Source organism: Camelina sativa, chromosome 8 (assembly GCF_000633955.1).
Source record: "Camelina sativa cultivar DH55 chromosome 8, Cs, whole genome shotgun sequence".
Classification (NCBI taxonomy): Eukaryota; Viridiplantae; Streptophyta; class Magnoliopsida; order Brassicales; family Brassicaceae; genus Camelina; species Camelina sativa.
Genome location: NC_025692.1, coordinates 26,454,074 through 26,476,357, shown reverse-complemented (window position 1 = coordinate 26,476,357; position 22,284 = coordinate 26,454,074). Strand labels below are relative to the sequence as shown.

At 36.4% G+C, this 22,284-nt stretch overlaps 8 protein-coding genes and 2 non-coding genes across 16 annotated transcripts in view; 5 read left to right on the top strand and 5 right to left on the bottom strand.

The window, feature by feature from the left end:
* LOC104708788 (FAD synthase) overlaps nt 1-1,912 on the bottom strand; it is a 6,701-nt gene extending 4,789 nt beyond the window's left edge. The window contains exons 1-3 of one of the 4 annotated variants that reach the window (XM_019229005.1): nt 1,608-1,912; nt 1,346-1,453; nt 579-624 (exon numbers count right to left, since the gene is read on the bottom strand). In XM_019229005.1, the coding sequence (XP_019084550.1) occupies nt 579-624; nt 1,346-1,446 (147 nt within the window). In that variant the 5' untranslated portion in view covers nt 1,447-1,453; nt 1,608-1,912. Of the gene's footprint in view, nt 1-578; nt 625-1,345; nt 1,501-1,607 lie in introns of all 4 variants that reach the window. The other 3 variants (XM_010425415.2, XM_019229004.1, XM_010425416.2) reach the window with 3 other exon arrangements.
* Nucleotides 2,424-4,380, bottom strand: LOC104708786. Of its 3 annotated transcripts, none has more exons than XM_019229002.1 (5): nt 4,212-4,380; nt 3,590-3,776; nt 3,230-3,317; nt 3,054-3,120; nt 2,424-2,909 (listed from the first exon to the last, which is right to left on the bottom strand). In XM_019229002.1, exons 2-5 carry the CDS (start codon nt 3,687-3,689, stop codon nt 2,856-2,858), a joined length of 309 nt encoding a protein of 102 aa, XP_019084547.1. In that variant the 5' UTR covers nt 3,690-3,776; nt 4,212-4,380; the 3' UTR covers nt 2,424-2,855. The 3 variants fall into 3 exon arrangements, with proteins under 3 accessions (XP_019084547.1, XP_010423711.1, XP_019084548.1); XM_010425409.2 differs by having other exon boundaries at nt 3,593-3,776; nt 4,212-4,355; XM_019229003.1 differs by lacking the exon at nt 4,212-4,380 and adding an exon at nt 4,088-4,204.
* Nucleotides 5,870-6,689, top strand: LOC109125988. The gene is made up of 4 exons (XM_019228852.1): nt 5,870-5,876; nt 6,023-6,149; nt 6,245-6,359; nt 6,452-6,689. The coding sequence occupies exons 2-4, from the start codon at nt 6,104-6,106 to the stop codon at nt 6,687-6,689; spliced, it is 399 nt and encodes a 132-aa protein (XP_019084397.1). The 5' UTR covers nt 5,870-5,876; nt 6,023-6,103.
* TRNAY-GUA lies at nt 7,273-7,356 on the top strand. The gene is given in 2 exon segments: nt 7,273-7,309; nt 7,321-7,356. It is a non-coding gene; the product is annotated as a tRNA-Tyr (tRNA).
* Nucleotides 7,506-11,148, bottom strand: LOC104708785 (E3 ubiquitin-protein ligase RFWD3-like). Of its 2 annotated transcripts, none has more exons than XM_010425408.2 (10): nt 10,741-10,851; nt 10,392-10,467; nt 10,221-10,293; nt 10,085-10,129; nt 9,807-9,887; nt 9,513-9,591; nt 9,095-9,153; nt 8,862-8,972; nt 8,328-8,761; nt 7,506-8,175 (listed from the first exon to the last, which is right to left on the bottom strand). In XM_010425408.2, exons 1-10 carry the CDS (start codon nt 10,757-10,759, stop codon nt 7,671-7,673), a joined length of 1,482 nt encoding a protein of 493 aa, XP_010423710.1. In that variant the 5' UTR covers nt 10,760-10,851; the 3' UTR covers nt 7,506-7,670. The 2 variants fall into 2 exon arrangements, with proteins under 2 accessions (XP_010423710.1, XP_010423709.1); XM_010425407.2 differs by having other exon boundaries at nt 7,508-8,175; nt 10,221-10,310; nt 10,741-11,148.
* On the bottom strand, nt 11,298-11,370 carry TRNAF-GAA. Its single transcript has one exon. It is a non-coding gene; the product is annotated as a tRNA-Phe (tRNA).
* Nucleotides 11,473-13,087, top strand: LOC104708783 (dual specificity phosphatase Cdc25). The gene is made up of 3 exons (XM_010425406.1): nt 11,473-11,630; nt 12,078-12,216; nt 12,675-13,087. Exons 1-3 carry the CDS (start codon nt 11,500-11,502, stop codon nt 12,843-12,845), a joined length of 441 nt encoding a protein of 146 aa, XP_010423708.1. The 5' UTR covers nt 11,473-11,499; the 3' UTR covers nt 12,846-13,087.
* LOC104708782 lies at nt 13,182-14,665 on the top strand. Its single transcript, XM_010425405.2, has 4 exons — nt 13,182-13,305; nt 13,394-13,471; nt 13,845-13,949; nt 14,251-14,665. Exons 1-4 carry the CDS (start codon nt 13,303-13,305, stop codon nt 14,335-14,337), a joined length of 273 nt encoding a protein of 90 aa, XP_010423707.1. The 5' UTR covers nt 13,182-13,302; the 3' UTR covers nt 14,338-14,665.
* Nucleotides 17,253-19,479, top strand: LOC104708779 (serine/threonine protein phosphatase 2A 57 kDa regulatory subunit B' alpha isoform-like). The gene is made up of 2 exons (XM_010425403.2): nt 17,253-18,410; nt 19,023-19,479. The coding sequence occupies exons 1-2, from the start codon at nt 17,253-17,255 to the stop codon at nt 19,347-19,349; spliced, it is 1,485 nt and encodes a 494-aa protein (XP_010423705.1). The 3' UTR covers nt 19,350-19,479.
* Nucleotides 19,881-21,980, bottom strand: LOC104708781 (nucleolin 1-like). Its single transcript, XM_010425404.2, has 7 exons — nt 21,855-21,980; nt 21,675-21,748; nt 21,446-21,586; nt 21,188-21,346; nt 20,966-21,076; nt 20,686-20,864; nt 19,881-20,588 (listed from the first exon to the last, which is right to left on the bottom strand). Exons 1-7 carry the CDS (start codon nt 21,879-21,881, stop codon nt 20,371-20,373), a joined length of 909 nt encoding a protein of 302 aa, XP_010423706.1. The 5' UTR covers nt 21,882-21,980; the 3' UTR covers nt 19,881-20,370.

Genomic DNA, 22,284 nt, shown 5'->3' with positions numbered 1-22,284 from the left:
TTTGTATCTAAATCTTGAGATTAAAGATTTGAAGTGAAGCTAACCGCAGTAGGATCACCAATTCGGACGCCAAGGAAAATAGCTCTGATAGGGTTAGCCTTTAGTAATGCCTCTAACCCGGATTTGAAATCCTGGCGAATGATATCAAGTTGCAGATTGTAACTGCCCATATAGAATAAGATGATTAGCTAACCGCAGAAAGAATATCATTCTGGGAGCAGACGCGGTTTGACAATCTTAACCAAAATGCTATCATCTTCAATTAGACGATATAAATACGAGAAAGAAAAAAATGAATGCAGAAGAACAGTACTTTTCTTACGTTTGAGCTGCATCATATGTAAATGCATTGATCTCAGTGAAGGCAGAAGGGCTCTCGAAATATATGGTCCGGACTGGAAAACTTGATAGACCTCCATTAGAACAACTCTGCTCTTTCATATGCAAAAAATAGCCAGCTCTAAGAAGATGCAACAGTACCTAAAATCATGATGACACACATTATTATTACTTAGGAAAGAGGGGAAGAAAATATCCAAAAAGGAGATATCCGGAAGGGAACAGTTGCAGTAACTTACAGTAGAGTCTTTTCCTCCATTGAAGCTAAAGGCGACCTCTTCAATACTGCAGAAGTCGACAAGCTCAATATTTTCAGGAATCAGTAAAGTAAAATGGATTTTGATCTTGAAAATTATCACTTAATCTACAACCATAATGTAATATTTGGACAGCATACACAAACATTGAACATGATGGGCACACAGCAAACAAGAAATGAATAGAAATAATCTTTAATTTCCTAACTATACAAATCATTACACGTTATTGAATTCAATTGACAACACATATAATTGATAAGGTCTTGCCACCAAGAAGGGGTTAGCAGCCAAGTGTAGTGAACTTGTAGGCGAAAACAAAGTCAAGTTATCTTTAGTTTTCCTTTAACAAATGTGACAAAACCCATGAATCTTGACGACTCTTTTCATGAAAAGATCCTCACATGTCATATAACTCATCGTCTTTCATCCATAGAGAAAAAAGGATGAACTTTTTTTATAATGCCATGGACATGGTCAGATATGGTTAGAATCTAGGCAGTTAACCAAGAAATACACAAAAAGCAAAATCATCCCAAGATATTCTCAAACCATTATATAATATTTGCTACTAGAAACTTTTCACTGAGATCAATGATCAGCTTCTAAGTTGTATCTTTCTCAAATTGTATCTTTTTGTCTTCAGATTTTCAAAGTTGAATCTTAAATCTCCAGCAACAAACAAACGAAAAATGAATCTAGAGATCAGGTAAGAGGAAACTAAATGAAGTAAGAGAGGGGAGACTGACGAGTAAAGAGTAAGAGCTCGTTTAATAACGAAGATGGCGTTATTGTACTTGGTCTTCAACCTCTTATCATCGCTTTCTCCGATCGCTTTGTCGATCTCCATCTCTCCTCTTCTCACCCCCAAAATATGCAAAGCAAAGATCAATAAAAACCCAAACTAAGAAAAAAAAAAACCCCCAATGCTTTTTGCAATTAGATTGAGTAATCCACAGATTTAGGAGCTTTTTTGGGATATAAATAATAAAACTCAAAAAGTTTTCTCACCTTTGATTCCGACGACTCTCGAGATATCTATCTATCTACCTCGTCGGAAGTATTTAAGATTGGCTGGAGGAGATTGCAGAGAGATAAAAACTAAAAACGAGAAATTCGTTTTTGGACTCTTTTATTAAGAGCAGCAGATTCTTCCTTTCACTATGGATTTTTTTTTTTTTTTTAATTTTAATTTCCCTTATGGGACTATTTTACAATTTTTTATTGCCACACCCAATTTATCTAAAAATCCACCAAAGAAGATAACAAAACAAAAGAAAATTATGAATATTGACAAAATAATAATAGGAAGAAAATTTGAATGATGTGATAACAGAGAAGAAAGACAAAAAAAGCTTTGCTCATTCAAGATTTTCTTCTTTGCATATATATAGAAAAAGTAATAATAAAAGAATTTTCTTTGCAACTTGTTTTTTTTTTTCTTTTTCTTTTCTTTAAATCTAATATAAGTATATAACAGGAGACTTACAGTAGTAATTCAAGTAAATGTAAAATGTAAAAACCATGATGCAATACCACCAATACATCATCATTCAGAATCTAGTACAATTGACAACTAACCTAGTATTAAGTTGTTGTTTATATATTGATTTGTATAAAAAAAAAATATCTGTTATCACTTATCAGAATCATCTTCATTTTTTTCTAAAACGATTATAAATTCTGTTACTACGAGACTAATATATAAGCTTCGTTATCATAGAATGTCATTAGTCACGGTCAACGATTTTTCCCTTTTTGACCTTTCTATGGGCAATGTAAAAGTGAGTGCGTTTCGACACCTAAAACGCACACAAACACACAATCGTAATCACCAAACGCAGTCGCGCCTATCAAGATCATACACGTTTTTTTTTTTATCCCCTTAAATCCCATATCCACTTACAAGTTTATCTTCAATGCCAATACTAAAATGATTAATCAAGAAAAGTGTACAAAATATCACATGGTGGTGAAGAAGCATCACAAATGGCATCTTTATATGTTAGTCGAACTCTCTTATAGAATAAGATAATTAAACAAAAGCGTGATCCTTGCTTTGTTTTTTTGGTGAATTGTCTCATGGAAGAGAATCTCAAAAAAACCTAATTAAAAATTAGTTATATATATATGTTCATGGTATGTCAATGAAAAACAGGATCAGAGTCTCTTCTCAAAGATATTGGAATTTTGATCATTAGAGCCTGCAACTAAATTCTGTACCAAGAATACTGAGAATCCCCCCTCTCTCGGTGTTACCTACTCGAAGAGACCATCCCCGTGCCAAATATCAAACAGAAAATCCACCATTTCCTGCAATTTAAAGAAGATTGCAACCAACATGAGATGTGTGATAGCTATGACAGGAGATTCATATCGAAGAAAACAGAAGAAGAAACCCAAACTTAAAGCAGAAGATGAAAAGTTTAATATGGAGTATTTGTAGGAGGAACTCACAGCTAGAGGGATGGGCTTCTGAAAAGGAGTGGTGGATGTGAGCAATTCTTCATAAGTAGCGTTGAAGCTACAGATTACAAAAGAATGTAGAGTGAGAAAAGGAGTTTAAAAAATACAGTATATGTAAAAACATGAAAGCTTGACGCAATGAATAATTAAGATTTATTATTATGTACCTTATCACAGGTTCAAGAGGCATCTCTGAAGTCCTATTAGATGGATCACCAACCCACTTCTTTCTCAACTCTTGCCACGCAATCTCAGCTGCACAATAAAGAGCAATCACAATTTAAGATTATGTTTACGTTCAGTCTAAAGAAGAGACACTAAAGAAATTGAGCAAAGCTGATCATCATAAGTATTCAGTCTAAATCTACTGACCACTAATAAACCTGATGAGACAATCAGTTTTCTCTTAATTGTCAAAAAGACTATATCAGCTAACCCGTAGAGGACAATAAATATTGTTCGAGTCAAAATCTCAAAAACCCTAAAAACATAAACTGTGAAAGAAAGGTGGGTGATAAAGCGCTTACTACCATTGTTCACAAAGTTGTTCTCAGTCGATTCTTCTTGATCAATAATGTTTGGAGAACTTGAAACAACATTAGCAGAATCAACAACATTAGCTTCCATTGTCCTTTACAAAGATCCCTTTGTAGAAGAATCAAAGACAGATCAGAATGCCCAAAACTCGAAGTTTGAACCGAGACTGGAAAAACTCTGGAAAAAAAAAAAAAAAAAAAACTTGTAGTCATCATAATCAGTTAATCACCACCAAGTAACGAGATATAACAATTTTTCAATACACATTACACAATAGCAAACTAACTACTATTATCAAGAGTTGAGATTGGGACTACAATATGATTCTAATTACAATAAAGGGAAGAAGCCTAGAACCTACAATATGATTCTAATTACAATTGGGACTACAATATGATTCTGGAAAACGAGAAGGCAAAAGATGGAACCCTAGAATTGGTTCGACCCAGATTTCCAAAAACAAAACCAAATTATTCATGGGGACTTACTCAGAGAGATATAAACAAAAGCAGCCAATGGAGAAAGGATATAATAATATAAGTGATTCATTCCAATCTCACAATCTTGCAAAATCAAAACCAAGATAAACAAGAGAGAGAGAAGGATGTAAACCTAATAAGCTGATTGAAATCTTCGACGACGGCGACTGAAAGAGATAATTAATTCCTCTCTCTCGCCAAGAAAAAGTTCGCACAGACAGAAGAAATCGGAAACGTGTAAAAAGGTTTTTTTAAGGATTTTGGAAGATTTTAATATTTTAGAATTTTGTAAGATTTAGGAGATGTTTAGGAGACTTGTTTGTATTTTAGATTTATTTTTATTTTTGTTTTAGAGAATGAAATGTGATTCTATCAGATTATATGAAATTTTATTAGGAAACTTTGTTTGATTTTAAAAGATTTTGCTATAGATTTTTATTAATTGCTTATTTCTGAAGATTTGTCTATCTAGACCAGAACAAAAACAAACGTATTTTGCAGACTGCAAATTGCAGTACATGAAAGACTTTTCAAATTAGAGGGAGAAAAGAGAGAGAGTTTACTGATTATGATGATGGTTTCTATGGCTGAAAAGAGAGAGAACAAGGATGGTGATGGTTTGTTTCTTTACAACAGCTAAGAACAGAGAAAACAACTCACAAAAACAGAGAAATAAGAAAGTTTTGAGACGAATTCAGAGATGCCAAAGCCACGAGGTGCAGAGCTAGCGATGTTAAAGGCAAGAGTGAAAGGAGACAAGAGAAGCTTGATTGGACTGAGCATCAGCGAACTGTGCTAAACGACCTGGTCCTCTCGACATTGGAAACGAAGAAGAAGAACCGTGCGGATATGATCATGATGGAACTGAACCGTGCGGATATGATCAAGATGGCCAAGAAGAGTGAAAAGACACCTCCGTGTTTTGTAGTTCAAAACTTTAATCTTGTAATCATCCCCTGCAAGATTAAGATATTAGACAAGCATTAAGATCATTGTAATCAGTAATGTAATGAAGAAGAATGCAAAGCCTCTTCCTTTTACAATATCAACCAAACCAAAATTGCAAAGCTTCTTCCTTTTACAATATTAAGATACTAGAGAAGCATTAAGGTTCCCAATGATGAGACTTTTTTTTTAACGTTAATAACAAGGAAGAAACTTTATGTTAAATTCTAGATGAACAGAAGAAAGCATATATATGTATACCTCCGGAGACGACTAAAGGCTGACATGTGTGAAAATGAACACCACGAACAGGTGCTTCGTGCTCGTTAAAACTATCGATCAAAACACCTATCGATCAAAAACAATTGTGATCAGCAGCGTTACCGGAGAATTTCTCATTTGTTTCTAATTGATTTGCTGCCAACTGAAATATTCCTCAGCTTTGAATGAACTCAGTGATACGGTTGATGTTCGCATAACTCTGGCTTCACTCCTCCTAGAAGATGGCAAACGAAATGAAGCTGTATTAGTGCTTTCTCCTCCGGAAAAACCAGGTCAGTAGAGAAAATTGTAGTCTCTTTTCTGGGGATTTTCTGCCTGCATTGTCTAAGCGAGTGCATATTTTACCTAAGATTTGGTCCTCATGGTACATTACTTCATTAAACAACACTTTGACAGTTTTTATGCGAATTTTCTCTGACCTCTTTGTTTGAAACATTATTGCCGGTTCTGACCTCTTTGTTTGAAACATAAAAATGCTTTTCCCTTTTTATATTGACTGGGCTTATCCTTTGACTTTTGTACTCAGGAAGAAGCTATCAAAGATGAAGAGTATTACCATCTTTTCGTGGATGTAATTAACTGTTATCTTTTACCATTATCTAATATATTGAATATCGTTGCTTTTACATACTTTTTTTCTTGCTTATGACCATATAGCTTCCTTGATACCATATTGCTTTATGTTTTTCATGACTCCTAAAGTTATCTGTTTTGTAGTTGTGCAAAGCGTTGGCATCCCTGCAAAGATATTGGGAAGCTTTGGAGATAGTTAATCTTGCTCGGAGATTGGATGCTAAAATGCTGCCTGTTGAGATAAAAAAGGAACTTCAGTCACTTGGAGCTAGTACCTAACGCAACCTTGATAAATCATGTCTTGTAGATCTTACAGCTGAGTTTATTACCTGTGTTTAACTCCCTTTCTTCTTATAATATTTACAGAAATATCATGTGATACAATGGATCCAAAGCAGTGGTTTGACTGTGTAAGATATGTCATCCAACAACATCCGTATCGTTTGAATGCCTGGAACTGCTATTACAGAGTCATTTCAAGATAGAGAGCGGCATTTCACTTGGAGAGTATTGTAAGCATGTTTTGTTTACGACTTTACCAAATTAATATCATATTATGATTATTATATGCAGATTAGGGAAAAGAGCATCAACTGAAGCTAAGTTCATGCATCATCTAAGGAGTAAGTATAGAGATTGCGTACCGCCCATTCTAATTGCTGGTCATCACTTCACCGTGACAAGCCGACATCAAGATGCTGCAAGAGAATACCTTGAAGCATATAAACTAATGCCTGATAGTCCTTTAATTAACCTCTGTGTGGGTACGTATGTATTCATATTGTTCTCTTTCACTTTCCCAAATTTCTGAAATTAGTTAAATTGAAGGTTCACCTTCGTTGATACCTTTCAGGAGAGAAGCAAGAGTTTTTGAATCCTCGTAGTCGTATGGCAATCGGGACAAAGATGAAGAAGTTTATAAAAAGAAGTGAGCTATTCTGGCTCTATGGTTTTGGGTTAGACGAAATCCTTCAAAATTTTATGTTAAAGGGTATGATTTTGAGAAGAGTATTTTTCAACTAAAAAGAAGAAAACTGTCTCATAGAGTCATTCAAAGTAGCAATCTAAAAAAAGTTGTGATATTTTGAATAACAAGAGATTTAAAGTTGGTTTTATAAACTCTTGATTGAATAACAAGAGATTCTAGATTATTTTAAATGATTTTATATAAATTTTAGTTGAATAACATATGATTTCATAAGATTTTTAAAATTCCTTGATTGAATAACAAAGGATTTTAACAGTACTTTAAAATCCTTAAAAAAACAAGTTGAATACCTCCTCTAAGTGTAGAGAATCCTATGGAATCTCTCTCTTTCTTATTTCCTTTTTAACAAAGCTCTAACTATTGTATTAATACTACTTAAATAATTATAACCAATGATTTGGCGTGACCGACCTTAGCTCAGTTGGTAGAGCGGAAGACTGTAGTTGTTGCTGTAATCTTTAGGTCGCTGGTTCGATTCCGGCAGGTCGGATTTTCTTTTTTCTTTTTTTTTTAAATTTTAGTGTTTTACGGTTTTACCCATCATCAAATATTGTAAATCTCTCTTCTTTATCCATTCTTTTTCATTCTCATTTTTCTTAAATCCACCAATGAATCATAAACAAATTACATTAAACAAGCAATTAGATTCATAACTAAGATAATATATTATAAAGTAATGGCTACTCCATTAGCATCTCCAGATTGCAACAGATATTAGACAAGTACTTAACCGCTTTACATGCATGTTTGCCCTTCAACGTACACTATCCTATTACCCCTGCAAGACTATAATTCAATCTTTTTTCATGGCGATCCGTTCCTAAAAAGCTGCAATTTCTCATCGTTTAAGAGACCAAGCAGACCCGTTCCATTTACATGAGCGTATTTTACGTCTTGGAGCGGAAGATGACTCCACATTGGGAACCTTTGAGAGACGGCAAAATTCAAAGGATCTTGCAAGACGAGCTCCCGACTGGACTCGTCACAAGATGCAAATAGTTGTTGATTCTTTCCCTCACCAAAGTCTATAATCGCTGTTCTTGGCAGACGTATGTTATCTACAAAAGCTTGTGTGGATGACAGTTTCTGGTAATAAGAATCACCACCTCCTCTCTTCAGACTAACATGAAATCCATCTACACCATTACTATTGACTCCTCTTTGGGTCAACGAAGGTTGAGTCTGGACTGTATCTTCAGAAGATCCACCAACTCTCGGTCTATAAGAAGCCACTATATGATCACTGCGAGGACAATACGAGGATGATATGCAAACTCCTGGGTTTCCTGTTTCTGAAATTAATGATGGGCTACACACACACAGAAAAAAAAAACGAAACTATAACAAGTTAGAGCCTAAAAAATGTTTTGCTAAACTTCTCCAAGCAGATGCTAAAGTTCTGTGGGTTTGGTTTCATGAGATGTGAACAAGAATCAATGTCAGAGAAACACAAAACCTCACCTTCCCTCGCTGCCATTAATGTTCCACTGACACAGCCCGATAGAGGAAGCTGACAAGAGGGCACGGACATCAGAAGTTGGAGTGGAGTTGGTAGAGAGATGATGGATAGTATGTACTGGATTGGTTGTTAAGCCAGTCAACGATGCGAAAGGTCCCGTTGTTTGACGCCTGTCAAATACTAAAACCATTCCATTCTGTAGTCCAGCATAAATAGAGTGAGAGCTGTTGGGATCCCAGGAGCAAGACCAAGGTGCAGCTGGTAGATCATAGGATAAGACAGTGTTGTGGCTCTCCAAGCTTATAACAGATAATTTTTTTCCTAGAGAACCAAATACTGCAAGCCCGTTATTGTGAGGGGAAAGGTGAAGATCTTTAATTGCTCTTGTGGTAGGAGGCAACAAAATATCATCAATCTCACCCGAATGTAGGCTCATCTGCAACATATACATATATTTTAAAAGACGTATAGTTTCATCATTTAAAACTAGTGTAAGATCAAAAATAAACGGGAACAACAGGAAAAAAAAAACCTACTTGTGTAAGCACAAATGTTCCACCAACACCTGAGAGCCTACGAGCCAATAACACAACTTTCCTACCACCATCTATGTCAAATAAACGGCCACCACTGACTAGCAAATCTCCCTACAAAAAATTGGATGAAAAGGATCTAATTTGCGTTAGACACATCAACACAACTGAAAACAGACAGTACTTCAGCCAAAAATTCTAAAACAATGGGACTGATATGGAACACTATACCACACCTGATGTCTGAAGCTGCAAGAAGTTGCATGTCCGTGATGTTCTTGGTAGTTTGTATGACCTGAAAGGCATGCACTTACAACTGTTTAGAAGTATATATGCATTAAATTTCAAGGAGAAAACAAAATCACTTATCCAACTTAGCTATAAAACCTCTATTACTGTTTGGGTAATTCAATGCCATGAGTTAAGTCCTAAGGTCAGAGTGGAAACAATCGCACAACAGCATATCAATTCTACTTGAACAACGATCCCATTGAGACAATTCATCCAACAAAATGGTGCAAGCATAGAAATGAAAAATATTGGATTTAAGGTAACACAGAAAACGCAACCATATAATATCGGATCTAATAAGTATATTTAATGTTAACAAAGCTGCCTGTGTTGCAACCATGAAACACGTAATTGTGTAATTACCATGTATATATTGATTCTGAGAAGCCACATTAGAGTTTCTCTGCGCACTCATAGCCATACTTTCCATATCAGCTATCTTCTGCAAAAACAAAATTTCTACCCTGATGCTTACTATAGGAGAAACATGTGTACCAATTTTGTGTAGAAAATAACAAACAAAGATACACGAACCAACTTATTATTCCAGATTTGGCTAGTTAACACTTAGCAGTAATCATAAACTATCATAATCTTTCCAAGCAGATAACAAAGTGTTAAGAATGACTACGTGGCAACAAACTCTTAAGAGTGTACCTTCTTCAGCTTATTAACTTCTAATCGTAGCTCTGCTTCCATTTTTTTCCATTGAGCTTCTTTGTTACTCCAACTTGCAGTCTGCGAAACATGTAAGAAGATATTATTAAACCCTACAATACTAGTATGAGGGGCTCACACATATGTTCCAGTCTACTGACAGACATAACCTACATAGATGACTTATACTGAACACATAGAGAGGTTTTAGTAATCCGGAAAATGTTCTTCTGAATGATTTAAAGCAATTCAAAGAACTAAGCTCAGATATGTCGTACCTTCTGTTCAATTGAACTTAACTTGGCCTCCAGAAATAAGATTCTCTGCGAATACAAAACAAGAATATCATTAGAATTTGATACTGTCATTTCTTATCATGTATGTAACTAGGAAAAATACACTCATTGTATTTACCTTTTGTGCTTCATCATCAACTGCAGCAACACGTGATGCATAGATTTTCCGGACATCTCTCAGGCTACATTTTCTAATGCATTGCGGACACTAAAAAAAAAAAAAAACCATTGTGACTCTATGAGCAAGATGAACTATCATCGAACAAACTACATAACAACAACCACACACCTTTCCTGCACTTCCCCGCTGCTGTAGCCACTTCTTGATGCAAGAAAACCCATACAAGTGTCCACATGGAAGACAACTTGAATCACACAAGTAAGAAGAAGAAAAGAGAAGACCCATTTAGTTGCATTCAAAATATTAGAGACGACCAGAGTAATCAAATAGTGGAAAGAGATGCTCAAAGACTTCGTTTGACAGAACCTAAATCTAATCAACTACGAACTAGATGATTACTGTTTAGGTAATCAAAAAAATTGATAGAACTGGATCATAAAATCATCAAATCGCTAAAGCCTATAGCCTTTAAAGAGAGTCCAAAGAGAGAAACCCAAAATTTGGAAATTGAGATTACCAGACTTGGTGTTCGCCATCGTTGGTCCAAACTTCCATACAAATCAAACAGAACAATCCCTCAGTCTCGCCGTGTTTCCATTCCACATCTTCCTGCGATCCTGAAGATGAACATATACCTTGTGACATTTTCTGATTCTCTTGGCTCTCCTTCTGTGAAACCTTAGGTGAGACTACAACATCCCTGGGTTGGCTTTCGGTATCTTCCTCCTCCTCCTCCTCCTCCTCCTCCTCCTCCTCTTCGCTTTGTTCGTCTTCTTCTCCATAGTCTTCTCCTTCATCCTCAGATTCAATGTATTGTGCAATTCTTACTCCGGGACCGGGGTAACGCCGGCGAGTCGACATTAGGGCTAAACCCCAAAAAATTAAGCGCCAATTGATAGTGTCCGTTTCTGCGGGAGTAGGACGATGAAGGCGACGTTTTCGCTGAGAAGATCTCGAAGAACAAATATATAACCGACCATCGAACCGTACCGGACCGAAATTTTGTTCGGTTCTAATCGGCATAAACCCGAAATTGCCGATCCGACCCGAATGCAAAATAAAAGGGAAAAAAAATGCGGTGAGCGTGGATCGAACACGCGACCTTCAGATCTTCAGTCTGACGCTCTCCCAACTGAGCTATCCCCGCTTATTGTTAGTTCATCGATACGAAATATTAATAATAGCAAAAATAAATGTCACCTCAAATTGGGTCGTAGTCTTCCATGAGAATGTTCGTTCGTGACTTTAGAGAAGAAAAGAGAGAGATTAGGAGAGGATGGGGAGAAGCATATTTTCCTTTTTCACTAAAAAGAAAAAAATGGCGATGGCGAGAAGCATCTCTTACATCACCTCTACTCAGCTTCTCCCTCTCCATCGTCGTCCCAACATCGCCATCATCGATGTCAGGTACTCCCATAAGCGATTTTATTTCGTCGGGTTTTAGTTACTAATCTGATCTCTTTAGCAAATTTTAGTTCGAATCAGTCCGATTGGTCTTAGGGTTTGATTTTGCTCTTCCATGTAATAATACTGGTTTAGGAGAGAGAGAGAGAGTCCTTTTGCTTTTGAATTATGTTTAGTTCTGGGATTAGAGATTATTATGAACAAGTGGAATCTCAATGTTTTCTAAAAACTGGAACTTTGAAGAATCTCAATCGAAAAACATCAACTAGTAATAATCTCATGAGCTTAGGACAGAAGCTTTTGTGGTTAAGTAGTCTGAGGAGCGTAGAGAAAAGGCCCGATCTTTTGTAATTCTTTAAACTTAGGTTCTTCTTCTTATTCAGAGTTATGGCTAAAAGATCCAGACTTTGTATGACTATATTGTGTAATTGGGTTTGTTTTGTTTTGAAGGGATGAAGAGAGGAACTATGATGGGCATATAGCTGGTTCGCTACACTATGCGAGTGGCTCGTTTGATGACAAGATTTCTCATCTTGTTCAAAATGTCAAGGACAAAGACACACTTGTCTTCCACTGTGCCTTGAGCCAGGTGTGTGTGTTTTACTCTCTCTTTTCACTTTCCCACAATATCTTTTTCCCCCATAATGAAACAAGACATGATATAGCACTGTCCTGCAATGATTGAATAATGATAGGTTAGTTGATTCATGTTTCATAGGTTTGGGTTTTGCTTAGAAGGAGATCTGTATCTCTCTAACTTTCTGCAAATATGCATCAAAAAGTGGATCAAGTTTGCAAAATCCAACGGTCTTTTGTAATGTTTGCCTACTAGTCCATCTATTCTTTATGTATGCTTTGGAGTAGGAACATTCTTAAAAGAAATAACATCGATTAGCTGCTAGGTTCTAACACTCCAAATCATCAAGCGCAGTCCTTTATTTAGCAACCTTTGATTTGAGCCAGTTCTCACTTCTTTCTTCTGTCCTAAGTCCTAACACGAAAATGAAATGATTGCTAAGTTTTGATTGAATTCAAATCTTACTGCAGGTTCGTGGCCCAACTTGTGCAAGAAGGCTCGTGAATTATCTAGATGAGAAGAAGCAAGATAGTGGAATCAAAAACATCATGATCTTGGAACGCGGCTTTAATGGCTGGGAAGCTTCTGGAAAACCAGTCTGTCGCTGTGCAGACGTTCCTTGCAAAGGCGATGGCGCCTAAACACCCCCTACTACTGAACCATATTAGGGACCTAATTGATCTTTCCACATTGTCATCATCATGTATTAAAAAATGCTGAATTAAGATTATTATTCATAAAAATAGTCTCTTGCAGTTGTCACCAAATATGTTTTGGTTACAATGGGAGACTACAAACGTTACTATATCTGCAAATCACAATACTAAAAGGGCTCTTTTGGTATATTGTAACGTTTTATTGAGCGTCAAAGCCACGTTTATTATATCTTAACGCCGTCAATTAATAATGAACTTTTCGGTAACGCCGTCAAAACTTTCTCGGTGACTTTTGCTTTAATTGTAGATCAGATTTTTTAAAAGTCAATAAAATAAAAGCAAAGCGACGACAACGACTTCAGGGGAAGTACAAAATCATCGCGCGATTCATTTTGTTTGTCGAAAATTCCCAATTCCTGAGTCAAGAACCCTAATTGCAAATATGGTTAGATTTGTTCGATTTCATTTTTTTTTTTTTAATTAATTCATCTAGTTTTCGATTTTCAGTATTAAAGTTTCTGAAAATTTCACAGGTTTGCGTTATGTGTTTGGTGCCGCTGTTCCTCGTCCCGCTCGTCAATTTAATGCCTCGCATCATCGATTTCTTCATGGTAAATCGCACTCCTTTCTTGAATTCGTTAAAGTTTCGTTTTTTTTTTCTTTTTCTTTTCTCTCCTCGACAGAATGATCAGATTGATTCTGTCGGAACTTACTACAATTTCCAATTTTTTTAAGATGCTAAGATTGTTGCATTCAATTTAGTCTCAAAGGAGATAGCTTTATATCTGAAAGAAGAAAAGGAGATTACTTTAACAAAATCTGAGATTTGAAAGGGAAGAAGATTATCTTTTAGACTGTACTAATGTTTAAGATAACACAGTCTTTAATTAGAGGTCATGGCTTTAGTGAATCTTGCAGGTAGTGTTTTCGTCTAATCATTTTGTTAACTCTTTTGAGTTTTGACTGTTAATACTTAATGACTAGGCGAAATTGTACGCGTGGCTTGGATGGGAGTACAGGAAGCCAGCGAGAGTTCCTCCAGCTTGTCCTTTCAAGCCTGTTGCTAATAATAACGACAACGCTACCAAAGTAAGTGAAAAGACTGACTCACTTGTTTGGCGCTTTTTTATCCAGACATACATTTAGTACTTTCTTAGTTGACTTGTTTCTTGGGTTGGTGAAAACATAGCTGTGATGCTTCAGTTGAATGTTTATACGGTTATACCTGATTGAATCCAACAATTTTGTATGATTCCATTAGCTCCCATGAAGTTCATTATTATATTACTCTTCTCTGAATATTTCACTTTGTATCCGGTATCTGACTTTTCACCCTTATATGTGTTTGCATTTGAATCTTATGTGTAAAGAACCTTTTTTGTAATAATAGGTGGCTGCTGAAACTGGAACTGAAGGTACAGAAACAATAGCTAAACCTGTAGTTGCGGAGGAGACGGGTGGGGTTAAGCAGGATTGAGCCCGAGTCTTTTTTCTTTTCAATAAAGCTTTTGTATTTGTGGATATGTTTTGGATAAAAGAAGCTGGAAGATGAAATTACCAATTGTGATAATCTTATACGTTGAAAACTTTTTGGTAATTTTCCCGTTAAAAATGCTATGTAAACAGGTCTTTTCTTATGTCTACTTCTCTTTCTTTTTTTGGTGTCTTGCATGTGGGGGGAGGAGATGTCGAATTCCTCAGTAAATTTCGGATCACTGTACTAGTTGAGCCCAAATCTGATCCAATCGAGTCATGCCTTCTTGTTGTATCCCTTTGTTTTCTTGTAAGTTTGTTTATTACGACTACTCGGTTTATTTGATTTGTGGTTATTGAGCTTACAGAGAAAGGCAGGCCGATGATGATTATTGGGCTTACTTACTTTTTAACATGCAGACAAAAACAAAAGAAAAACCGAAGTGATAAGAGAAAACAAAGGTTGCATTGTATCATAGCTAACAACACCAACGAGGTTTAGTCTTCTCCTAAGGGAGAGCCTTCTACTTCTCCATCTCAATCTCCATCTACGGTCTTCATCTTCATCTTCCTCTTCCTCAACTTCTCCATCTTCTTATCCTTCTTGTCCCTCTCGATCTTCATCTTCATCCTCTTCAGCATCTCTCTCGCCCACTCCGTCTCCGGCTTCTTCATCTTCTTAGTAACAGGGTCAATAAAAAACCCTAATATAAAGTGTAAACCACGAAACTAATGAGAGGTTTTAATTTGCATAACAAAAAAAAAAATCAAATAAGCAAGAGCAAATTTATTATGTACTTGGGTGCATCTGGCCACAGGAATTGGTGACCCCCTTTCTTTTCGGGGGGTCGGGTACAACAAGTGCAACAGAAAGAATCCTATTTCCCATTTTACATCCATTTAGTTCCAGCGCCTTTTCTACACATCTTTCTCCTTTTATAAAAATGTCAGCAAAACCGCTGTAAAATACAACAGAGAGACAGAGGGAAACTTTAGTTAGTTAGAATTCAATATAACTTTGGAGAGTTGGGAAAAAACAATTTGTAGCTAGGAAGAAAAAAGCCACACACAAACCTATCACAGATAACAGCAACCTCCGAGACCTCTCCACATGAAGAGAAATGTCTACATAGCGCGATCTGGTTATCAATCTTAGGAAGCGAAGTGTCAATTCCTCTAGTGCGGACCCTAATTAAAATAATGATATTGAATTATTGATTATTCAAGGAGAGAAATAACCAAATTAGTTACATGACAAAGCTCTGGCTAGAAAACATATATGTAACAGATACCTAAAAATTAGTAGTACATCCTAATATTTACTTGCAGAAGATAAAGATATAATATTAATTATCAAAATGTACCTTTGTGCTTCGGCAGTAGTAGCAAAAGACCTAGGATAAGGAAGATCCCAGGTTGCAGGCTTAACGATTGCAGTCCATCGTCCCTAGTCAGTTCCATTAAGTTTCAACGCCTTTTCTTCGGGAGCTCCTCCCTCGAACCTCAGGAAGGATATAAATTAATCTTTTAGTTTGCTTAAACCAAAAAACACATGATGATTTTAATACATTACCAAGCACCATTACTTTTCACGAGCCATTCCGCCACATGACGAATAGTGACGTTGACGTACCATATAATTATTATGATAAAATTGGTTAAACAATCAAAACGTATGTCAATAAAGCTTTTTGTATCTGTGATGTTTTGGATAAAAGATGCTGGAAGATGAAATTACCAATTGGTCTTTCTTATATGTTTACTTCTCTCTTTTTTTTTTTTTTTGTTGTTGTTGTCTAGAATCTTTTGCTGGCATGTGGGTAATGTCGAATCCCTCACTAAAACTCGGATCACTGTACTGGTTGAGCTTTAAACACTTAACTTGAGATATAACCACTTTTTAAAAAATTAAAGTCATCAAAATCCAATCCAATCCAATCGAGTCCTGCCTTGTTGTTGTATGATGTATCCCTTCGTTATCTTCTAAGGTTGTTATTATGATATTATCCCATCCATAGTAAAATTTTGGAATATAAAATTTAAAAGATTTTGTCTATAGCGACTACTCGGTTTATTTGATTTCTTTCATCATTAAAATCTATTGATGACCACTTGTCACTATCCTTCTTGTAATGTCATGTTAATTTCAAATGGATAATGAAATTCATACATTATGTGTTTATTTTTATTTCTAAAGCATCATCTTTCACTAGGCCTATCATTTACGTAATGTTTTATAAAATAAAATTATAGAAATTAAGTCGTTTTTTTGTTGTTGTTGTTGTTGCATAATCAGAATAATGATCATTATTCATATATGGACCAAATAGTTAAGTTGCGAGCACTTCACTCACAAGCCACGTGCACACAAGAACCATCACACTTACGCTAACGTTTAGGATAAAAACATAAAATGTGATTTCAAGAAGATAATTAAACAAAAAAAAACATCAAAAACTATTTTAAAAACATTTTTTTTATAATAATAATAATATCGTCGTGTCTTTGGTTGTGAATTGAAGAGAATTTTTGAATAACAAAGTGAAATTTCAAAAATATCGTAATTATATTATTTTTTTTCTGTTTCCATTTTAATTTCTCTCTTCTCTCTCTCTCTCGCTCACCGGAAAAATTCGCTGTCCAAATCTCCGAGGATCTCTTCGATCAATCCAACGGTTTAATTTCACCATTTTCAGATCTCACAGAAAGCAAACTCGAAGATTGATACAGAAGAAGTGTAGTGGAAGAAGGTTCTTCTTCTTCTTTGTTGTTGTAAAGCAATTTTTGAATCTGAAATACTTAAGAGATTCATTCAATTCATCTTTCATTTCGTTTCACGCTTGATTCAATTTTGAGTTCGCGAAACTTAGGGTTTCTAAATAGGGAGAAACAACAACTTAGGGTTCTCTCTCTGAAGCCATGTTTAAGAAGATCATGAAAGGTGCACATCGAAAGGCCTCTAGAACTGAGGCGAATGATTCGTCTATGTATGGGTTTGATCCACCAGGTCATGGATCCAACAATATGGTTGTAAATCACGCATCTCGTGGTTCACTGCTTCCTTCTTCTCCAGGTTCAACAACGGCACAACCCCATCCTCCTCCTCCTCCTATGTATTCAGTCGAGCCTCTTTCTTTGTTCAGAGACGTTTCTGTTTCCGAGCGTCAATCCTTGTTCTTGAGGAAACTCCAGATTTGCTGTTTCCAGTTTGATTTCACAGATACGTTGAAGAACGCGAGGGAGAAGGAGATAAAAAGGCAGACTTTATTAGAGCTTGTTGATTTCATTCAGTCTGGTGCAGGGAAGCTCACTGAACTCTGTCAAGAAGAAATGGTTAAAATGGTTTCGTTTAATATATTCAGGTGTCTTCCTCCTGCTTCACATGAGAATACAGGTCAAGAGCCTGCTGATCTCGAGGAAGAGGAGCCTTACTTGGAACCATCTTGGCCTCATTTACAGCTTGTTTACGAGTTGCTTCTTAGATACATTGTTCCTTCTGACACAGATACTAAAGTTGCTAAACGTTATATTGGCCATTCCTTTGTGTTGAAGCTTCTTGAGTTGTTTGAGACTGAAGATCCTAGAGAAAGGGAGTACTTGAAAACGATTCTTCATAGGATTTATGGCAAGTTTATGGTCCACAGGCCCTTTATTAGGAAAGCAATGAATTATATATTCTATAGGTTTATCTACGAGACTGAGAGACATAGCGGGATTGGGGAGCTTTTGGAGATTCTTGGTAGTATTATCAATGGGTTTGCCTTGCCAATGAAGGAGGAGCACAAGCTTTTTCTGATCAGGGCGTTGATACCGCTGCATAAGCCGAAACCTATCGCAATGTATCATCAGCAGTTGTCTTACTGCATTGTTCAGTTTGTGGAGAAAGATTATAAGCTTGCGGATACAGTGATCAGGGGATTGCTAAAGTTTTGGCCTGTGACAAACTGTACAAAAGAGGTTCTCTTTCTTGCTGAACTTGAAGAGGTTCTGGAGGCAACACAAACTGTTGAGTTCCAACGCTGTATGGTCCCTCTGTTCCAACAGATTGCTCGATGCCTCAGTAGCTCTAATTTTCAGGTTAGTAAAATCTCGTATCGTATGGCTTGGTTTCTCTTTTCAATCTGCTCGTTAAAATTTCTCATTTTTGGAGCCTTTCCTGTTTAGCTTCTTGTATGAAAAGGCTTATGTTGTGTAGTAATTTTGCATATCGAGGCAATGATCTAGGCCTATTACCTCAAACTCATGTTCTGACTCCTCATTTGAAAAAAGTACTGTAATTTATGTGCTTGGCATTGTTGTCATAGTTTTATTTGTTTGCTTGTTGTTTCTTCCAATATCCCATGCTTCTTCAGTAAACTGAATCTGTTCAGTAGCCCATATCTGTTGATAGGGTTATCTCATGCAATTGCTATTACAATCTGCTAAATGAATTATTTGATTCTTACATTAATCGTCTCGTGTGTCACTCGTCTTGATTTAGCTCTGCCAGACAACCAACTCCGCTGAATTGATTGAAACCTTTGTTTGTGGTTTGTTCATGCATGATTGAATTCTCTTTGCACATCATGGTTTCATCTTCTCTACAAGGGGTTGATAGCTTAAAGTTTAACCAAACATATTGCTTGAATTACTAAGGAAATTTTTCAATCTCTCATACTCAAGTGCTGCATATATTATCATGCAATGCAGGTTGCAGAACGAGCTCTGTTCTTATGGAACAACGAGCACGTAGTGGGTCTAATTGCTCAGAACAGAAGCGTGATCCTTCCTATCATATTCGGTTCGCTGGAGAAAAACACAGAATCTCACTGGAACCAAGCAGTTCACGGTCTAAGCGCGAATATAAAGAGAATGTTCATGGAGATGGACCCTGAACTCTTTGAAGATTGCCAGCAACAGTACGAAGAGAAACAAGCCAAATCTAAACAAGTGGAAGAGCAACGCCAAGATAGGTGGAGGAGATTAGATGAAGCAGTAGAGGAGCGAGAAAGAGAAGATCCTATGATCACTTCTTAGAAGAAAAACAGTTACCAAATCATCCAATTAATAATATTCTTTCTTTTACTTCTTCACAATTTCACTAATAGTTGCAAAATATTATATTTTAATTATTTATTTTGAAGGTCTGGAAAAAAAGGTCCTTAAATCAAGCCATTAGATTTTTTTTTTTTTTTTTTCTCTTTTGAAAATCTTTTTTATGGTGATTCTGATTTCTCAATCCATATTTAAATTGTACTCAACAAAATCTAAATTTGATAAGAAATTATGGGAAAGTTAATTTAAAAATTGAAATAAAATTAATATTGGTTATCTTATTGACATGTGTGAAGTAAATCTAATGCAACCAATGATGCACTCCAACTAATATCAAAATTTTAGACAGCGGGATTGGGGAGCTTTTGGAGATTCTTGGTAGTATTATCAATGGGTTTGCCTTGCCAATGAAGGAGGAGCACAAGCTCTTTCTGATCAGGGCGTTGATACCGCTGCATAAGCCGAAACCAATCGCAATGTATCATCAACAGTTGTCTTACTGCATTGTTCAGGTTGCGGAAAAAGATTATAAGCTTGCGGATACAGTAATCAGGGGATTGCTGAAGTTTTGGCCTGTGACAAACTGTACAAAAGAGGTTCTCTTTCTTGGTGAACTTAAAGAGGTTCTGGAGGCGCAACACAAACTGTTGAGTTCCAACGCTGTATGGTCCCTCTGTTCCAACAGATTGCTCGATGCCTCAGTAGCTCCGATTTTCATGTTAGTAAATCTCCTATGGCTTGGTTTCTCTTTTCTATCTATTTCTCAAAGGTTTCTCATTTATGCATATGAACCTTTGCTGTTTAGCTTCTTGTATGAAAAGGCTTATTTTGTAATTTTGCATATCGAGGCAATGATCTAGGCCTATAACCTTAAACTCATGTTCTGACTCCTATGGTTAGCAGCAGCACATAATGTGGAATTCCTATAGAAGGTTACTCATCTGCTCTGTTCCTCTTGTCTGATAATGGCTTCCATTCTTGTTTAGATCTCTGAATTTCTGAATTATATCAAAGATTCTTGAGCCATCTCAAGATTCTCCATCTCTAGCCTCTTCTTCCTCTCCATATCCAACTTCACCTTATTCTCCTTACGCATCTGAATCTCCTTGTCCAACTTGGCCAGCTTAATCTTCATCTTCTTCTTCTTGTTCTCATTCATCTCCATCTCAATCTCCATCTCCAACTTCTTCTTCTTATTCTCGGACGCCCTGATTAAGACACCTAATATATAAAATAATAAAATAAAGTTATAAACAACGCAACTGGTGAGAGAAAAAAGAATTATCTAAAGAAGAGCAAAAAAAAAAAATTGATGTACTTGGGAGCACATAGCCAGTAGTAGTGCAGAGACGCTCTCTTTTGATTACTATGTCTCCCGGTTGCGGCTGATTAGGTTCAACTGCAAGATTCATTCCTCCCATGTTACATCCATTTAGATTAAGCGCCTTGTCTACTACACAACTTTTTCCCCTAAGATAAATACAAGCTACTGGAATGCTGCAAAAAAAATTTAAAAAAAGGGTCTTTAGTTAGAGAGAAATCGATAACACTAGAGAGCTTGGGAAACAAAACACACAAACTTGGGAGAAGGCACAAACCTAGAAAGAACCCGAACTTGCCAGACCTCTCCACATGAAGGGAAATGATCACAGAGCGCCATCTGGAGATCAATCTCAGGAAGCGAAGTGTCAAACCCGGTAACGCGGACCCTAAAATAATTGATTGCATTGCACGAGAGAAAATATTATTATTATTAACATCTGGACACAAAGATGCAAACGCATCCTAAATAATAATAATAGTAATAATATTGATTTTACCGATGTATTTTTGCTTGGTTAACAGGACAAGGAGGATCCATGTATTCTGTCTGAGAGGGTGCGGCCTTAACGATTACAGTCCATCCTCCAACGTCAGTTCCATTGAGTTCCAATGCCTTTTCTTCGACACCTTCTCCAGACAAGAACATGAAGGAAACACTGTAAAACAAAAACAAAGTTTATTTATTTTCTGAGTTTATTACCAGAGCATTTAAAAACATGAATGAGAGAAAGAGAGAGGGAAATTAAAAAAGGTACCTCTTAAGGATACCGTTTTTATAGTCTCTGGGAACATAAATATGACCGACCCTTCCGCATGAAGAGAAGTGTTTCTTCAGCGCGAGCTTGAGAGCATACTCACAGAGCCTCGTGTCATATCCCTCCACGGATATAGTCGTCCTAGGGAACAACAATATGCAGCAGCAAGAGATAATCTTATATCATCAACACCTGACAAACGCAAAATTCCCAATATATATTTAGGTACCGGGGTTGGGGTTGGGGTTTGGGTTTCGGAGAGTCTGCAACAACACGATCGTTCAAATCCAGCGATTTCAGATCCTACAGTTCCTAACCTCATAAATACTTTTTTCTTACAATACTTGGAAACAGAGTTTAAGCAAAGAGTGAAGAGAAAGAAGAAATCCATAAGGAGAAGAAAAATTACTCTTCTTATGCCAGCAGATTCGTCCATGGTGATCAAACTTGACAAGAGCGGCAGCGCTAGGGATTCGAAATATTTTATTTTTATTTTTCAGATCTAGGGATTTTGATTTCAACAACGGTTTTTTCCTTTTTGTGAATCTCACCCTTATTTATATTATCTAGTTACGAACAAACTGTTGGGCCTTTAATTTAGTGTAGGCCTGCGTTAAGCCCATATATAGTCCTAATAATCTTCTTATCCCTCAAGAGGGTTCGTTCGTCAAGCATTGAGTATTCGAGGGATTTGCTTTTTGCTACGTCATTGATAAATCTAAATGCGACCAATGAGAGGCAATGACGTCATACCTTAATATCCACACACACAAAAAAAATCATTATAATATCAAATCTTTTTCGTTTACTACCAAAACAACCGTAAAAACACACACACA

Bases quoted from the DNA above. Each gene is read 5' to 3' on its own strand.
- LOC104708786 (XM_019229002.1), bottom strand. From the start codon at position 3,689: ATGGAAGCTAATGTTGTTGATTCTGCTAATGTTGTTTCAAGTTCTCCA. The intron at 3,318-3,589 runs GTAAGCGCTTTA...TTTATTGTGCAG, and splicing joins CAACTTTGTGAACAATGGTA to CTGAGATTGCGTGGCAAGAG. The intron at 2,910-3,053 runs GTGAGTTCCTCC...TTTAAATTGCAG, and splicing joins AGAAGCCCATCCCTCTAGCT to GAAATGGTGGATTTTCTGTT.
- LOC109125988 (XM_019228852.1), top strand. From the start codon at position 6,104: ATGCTGCCTGTTGAGATAAAAAAGGAACTTCAGTCACTTGGAGCTA. The intron at 6,150-6,244 runs GTACCTAACGCA...TAATATTTACAG, and splicing joins ACTTCAGTCACTTGGAGCTA to AAATATCATGTGATACAATG. The intron at 6,360-6,451 runs ATAGAGAGCGGC...TATTATATGCAG, and splicing joins TATTACAGAGTCATTTCAAG to ATTAGGGAAAAGAGCATCAA.
- LOC104708785 (XM_010425407.2), bottom strand. From the start codon at position 11,084: ATGTCGACTCGCCGGCGTTACCCCGGTCCCGGAGTAAGAATTGCACAA. The intron at 8,762-8,861 runs GTAGGTTTTTTT...TATATGTTGCAG, and splicing joins GAACATTTGTGCTTACACAA to ATGAGCCTACATTCGGGTGA. The intron at 8,176-8,327 runs GTGAGGTTTTGT...GTGTGTGTGTAG, and splicing joins ATTAATGGCAGCGAGGGAAG to CCCATCATTAATTTCAGAAA.
- LOC104708783 (XM_010425406.1), top strand. From the start codon at position 11,500: ATGGGGAGAAGCATATTTTCCTTTTTCACTAAAAAGAAAAAAATGGCG. The intron at 11,631-12,077 runs GTACTCCCATAA...TTTGTTTTGAAG, and splicing joins ATCGCCATCATCGATGTCAG to GGATGAAGAGAGGAACTATG. The intron at 12,217-12,674 runs GTGTGTGTGTTT...ATCTTACTGCAG, and splicing joins TCCACTGTGCCTTGAGCCAG to GTTCGTGGCCCAACTTGTGC.
- LOC104708782 (XM_010425405.2), top strand. The intron at 13,472-13,844 runs GTAAATCGCACT...CTTAATGACTAG, and splicing joins GCATCATCGATTTCTTCATG to GCGAAATTGTACGCGTGGCT. The intron at 13,950-14,250 runs GTAAGTGAAAAG...TTGTAATAATAG, and splicing joins ATAACGACAACGCTACCAAA to GTGGCTGCTGAAACTGGAAC.
- LOC104708779 (XM_010425403.2), top strand. From the start codon at position 17,253: ATGTTTAAGAAGATCATGAAAGGTGCACATCGAAAGGCCTCTAGAACT. The intron at 18,411-19,022 runs GTTAGTAAAATC...CATGCAATGCAG, and splicing joins TCAGTAGCTCTAATTTTCAG to GTTGCAGAACGAGCTCTGTT.
- LOC104708781 (XM_010425404.2), bottom strand. From the start codon at position 21,881: ATGGACGAATCTGCTGGCATAAGAAGA. The intron at 21,749-21,854 runs GTAATTTTTCTT...TAGGAACTGTAG, and splicing joins AATCTGCTGGCATAAGAAGA to GATCTGAAATCGCTGGATTT. The intron at 21,077-21,187 runs GTAAAATCAATA...CAATTATTTTAG, and splicing joins AACCAAGCAAAAATACATCG to GGTCCGCGTTACCGGGTTTG.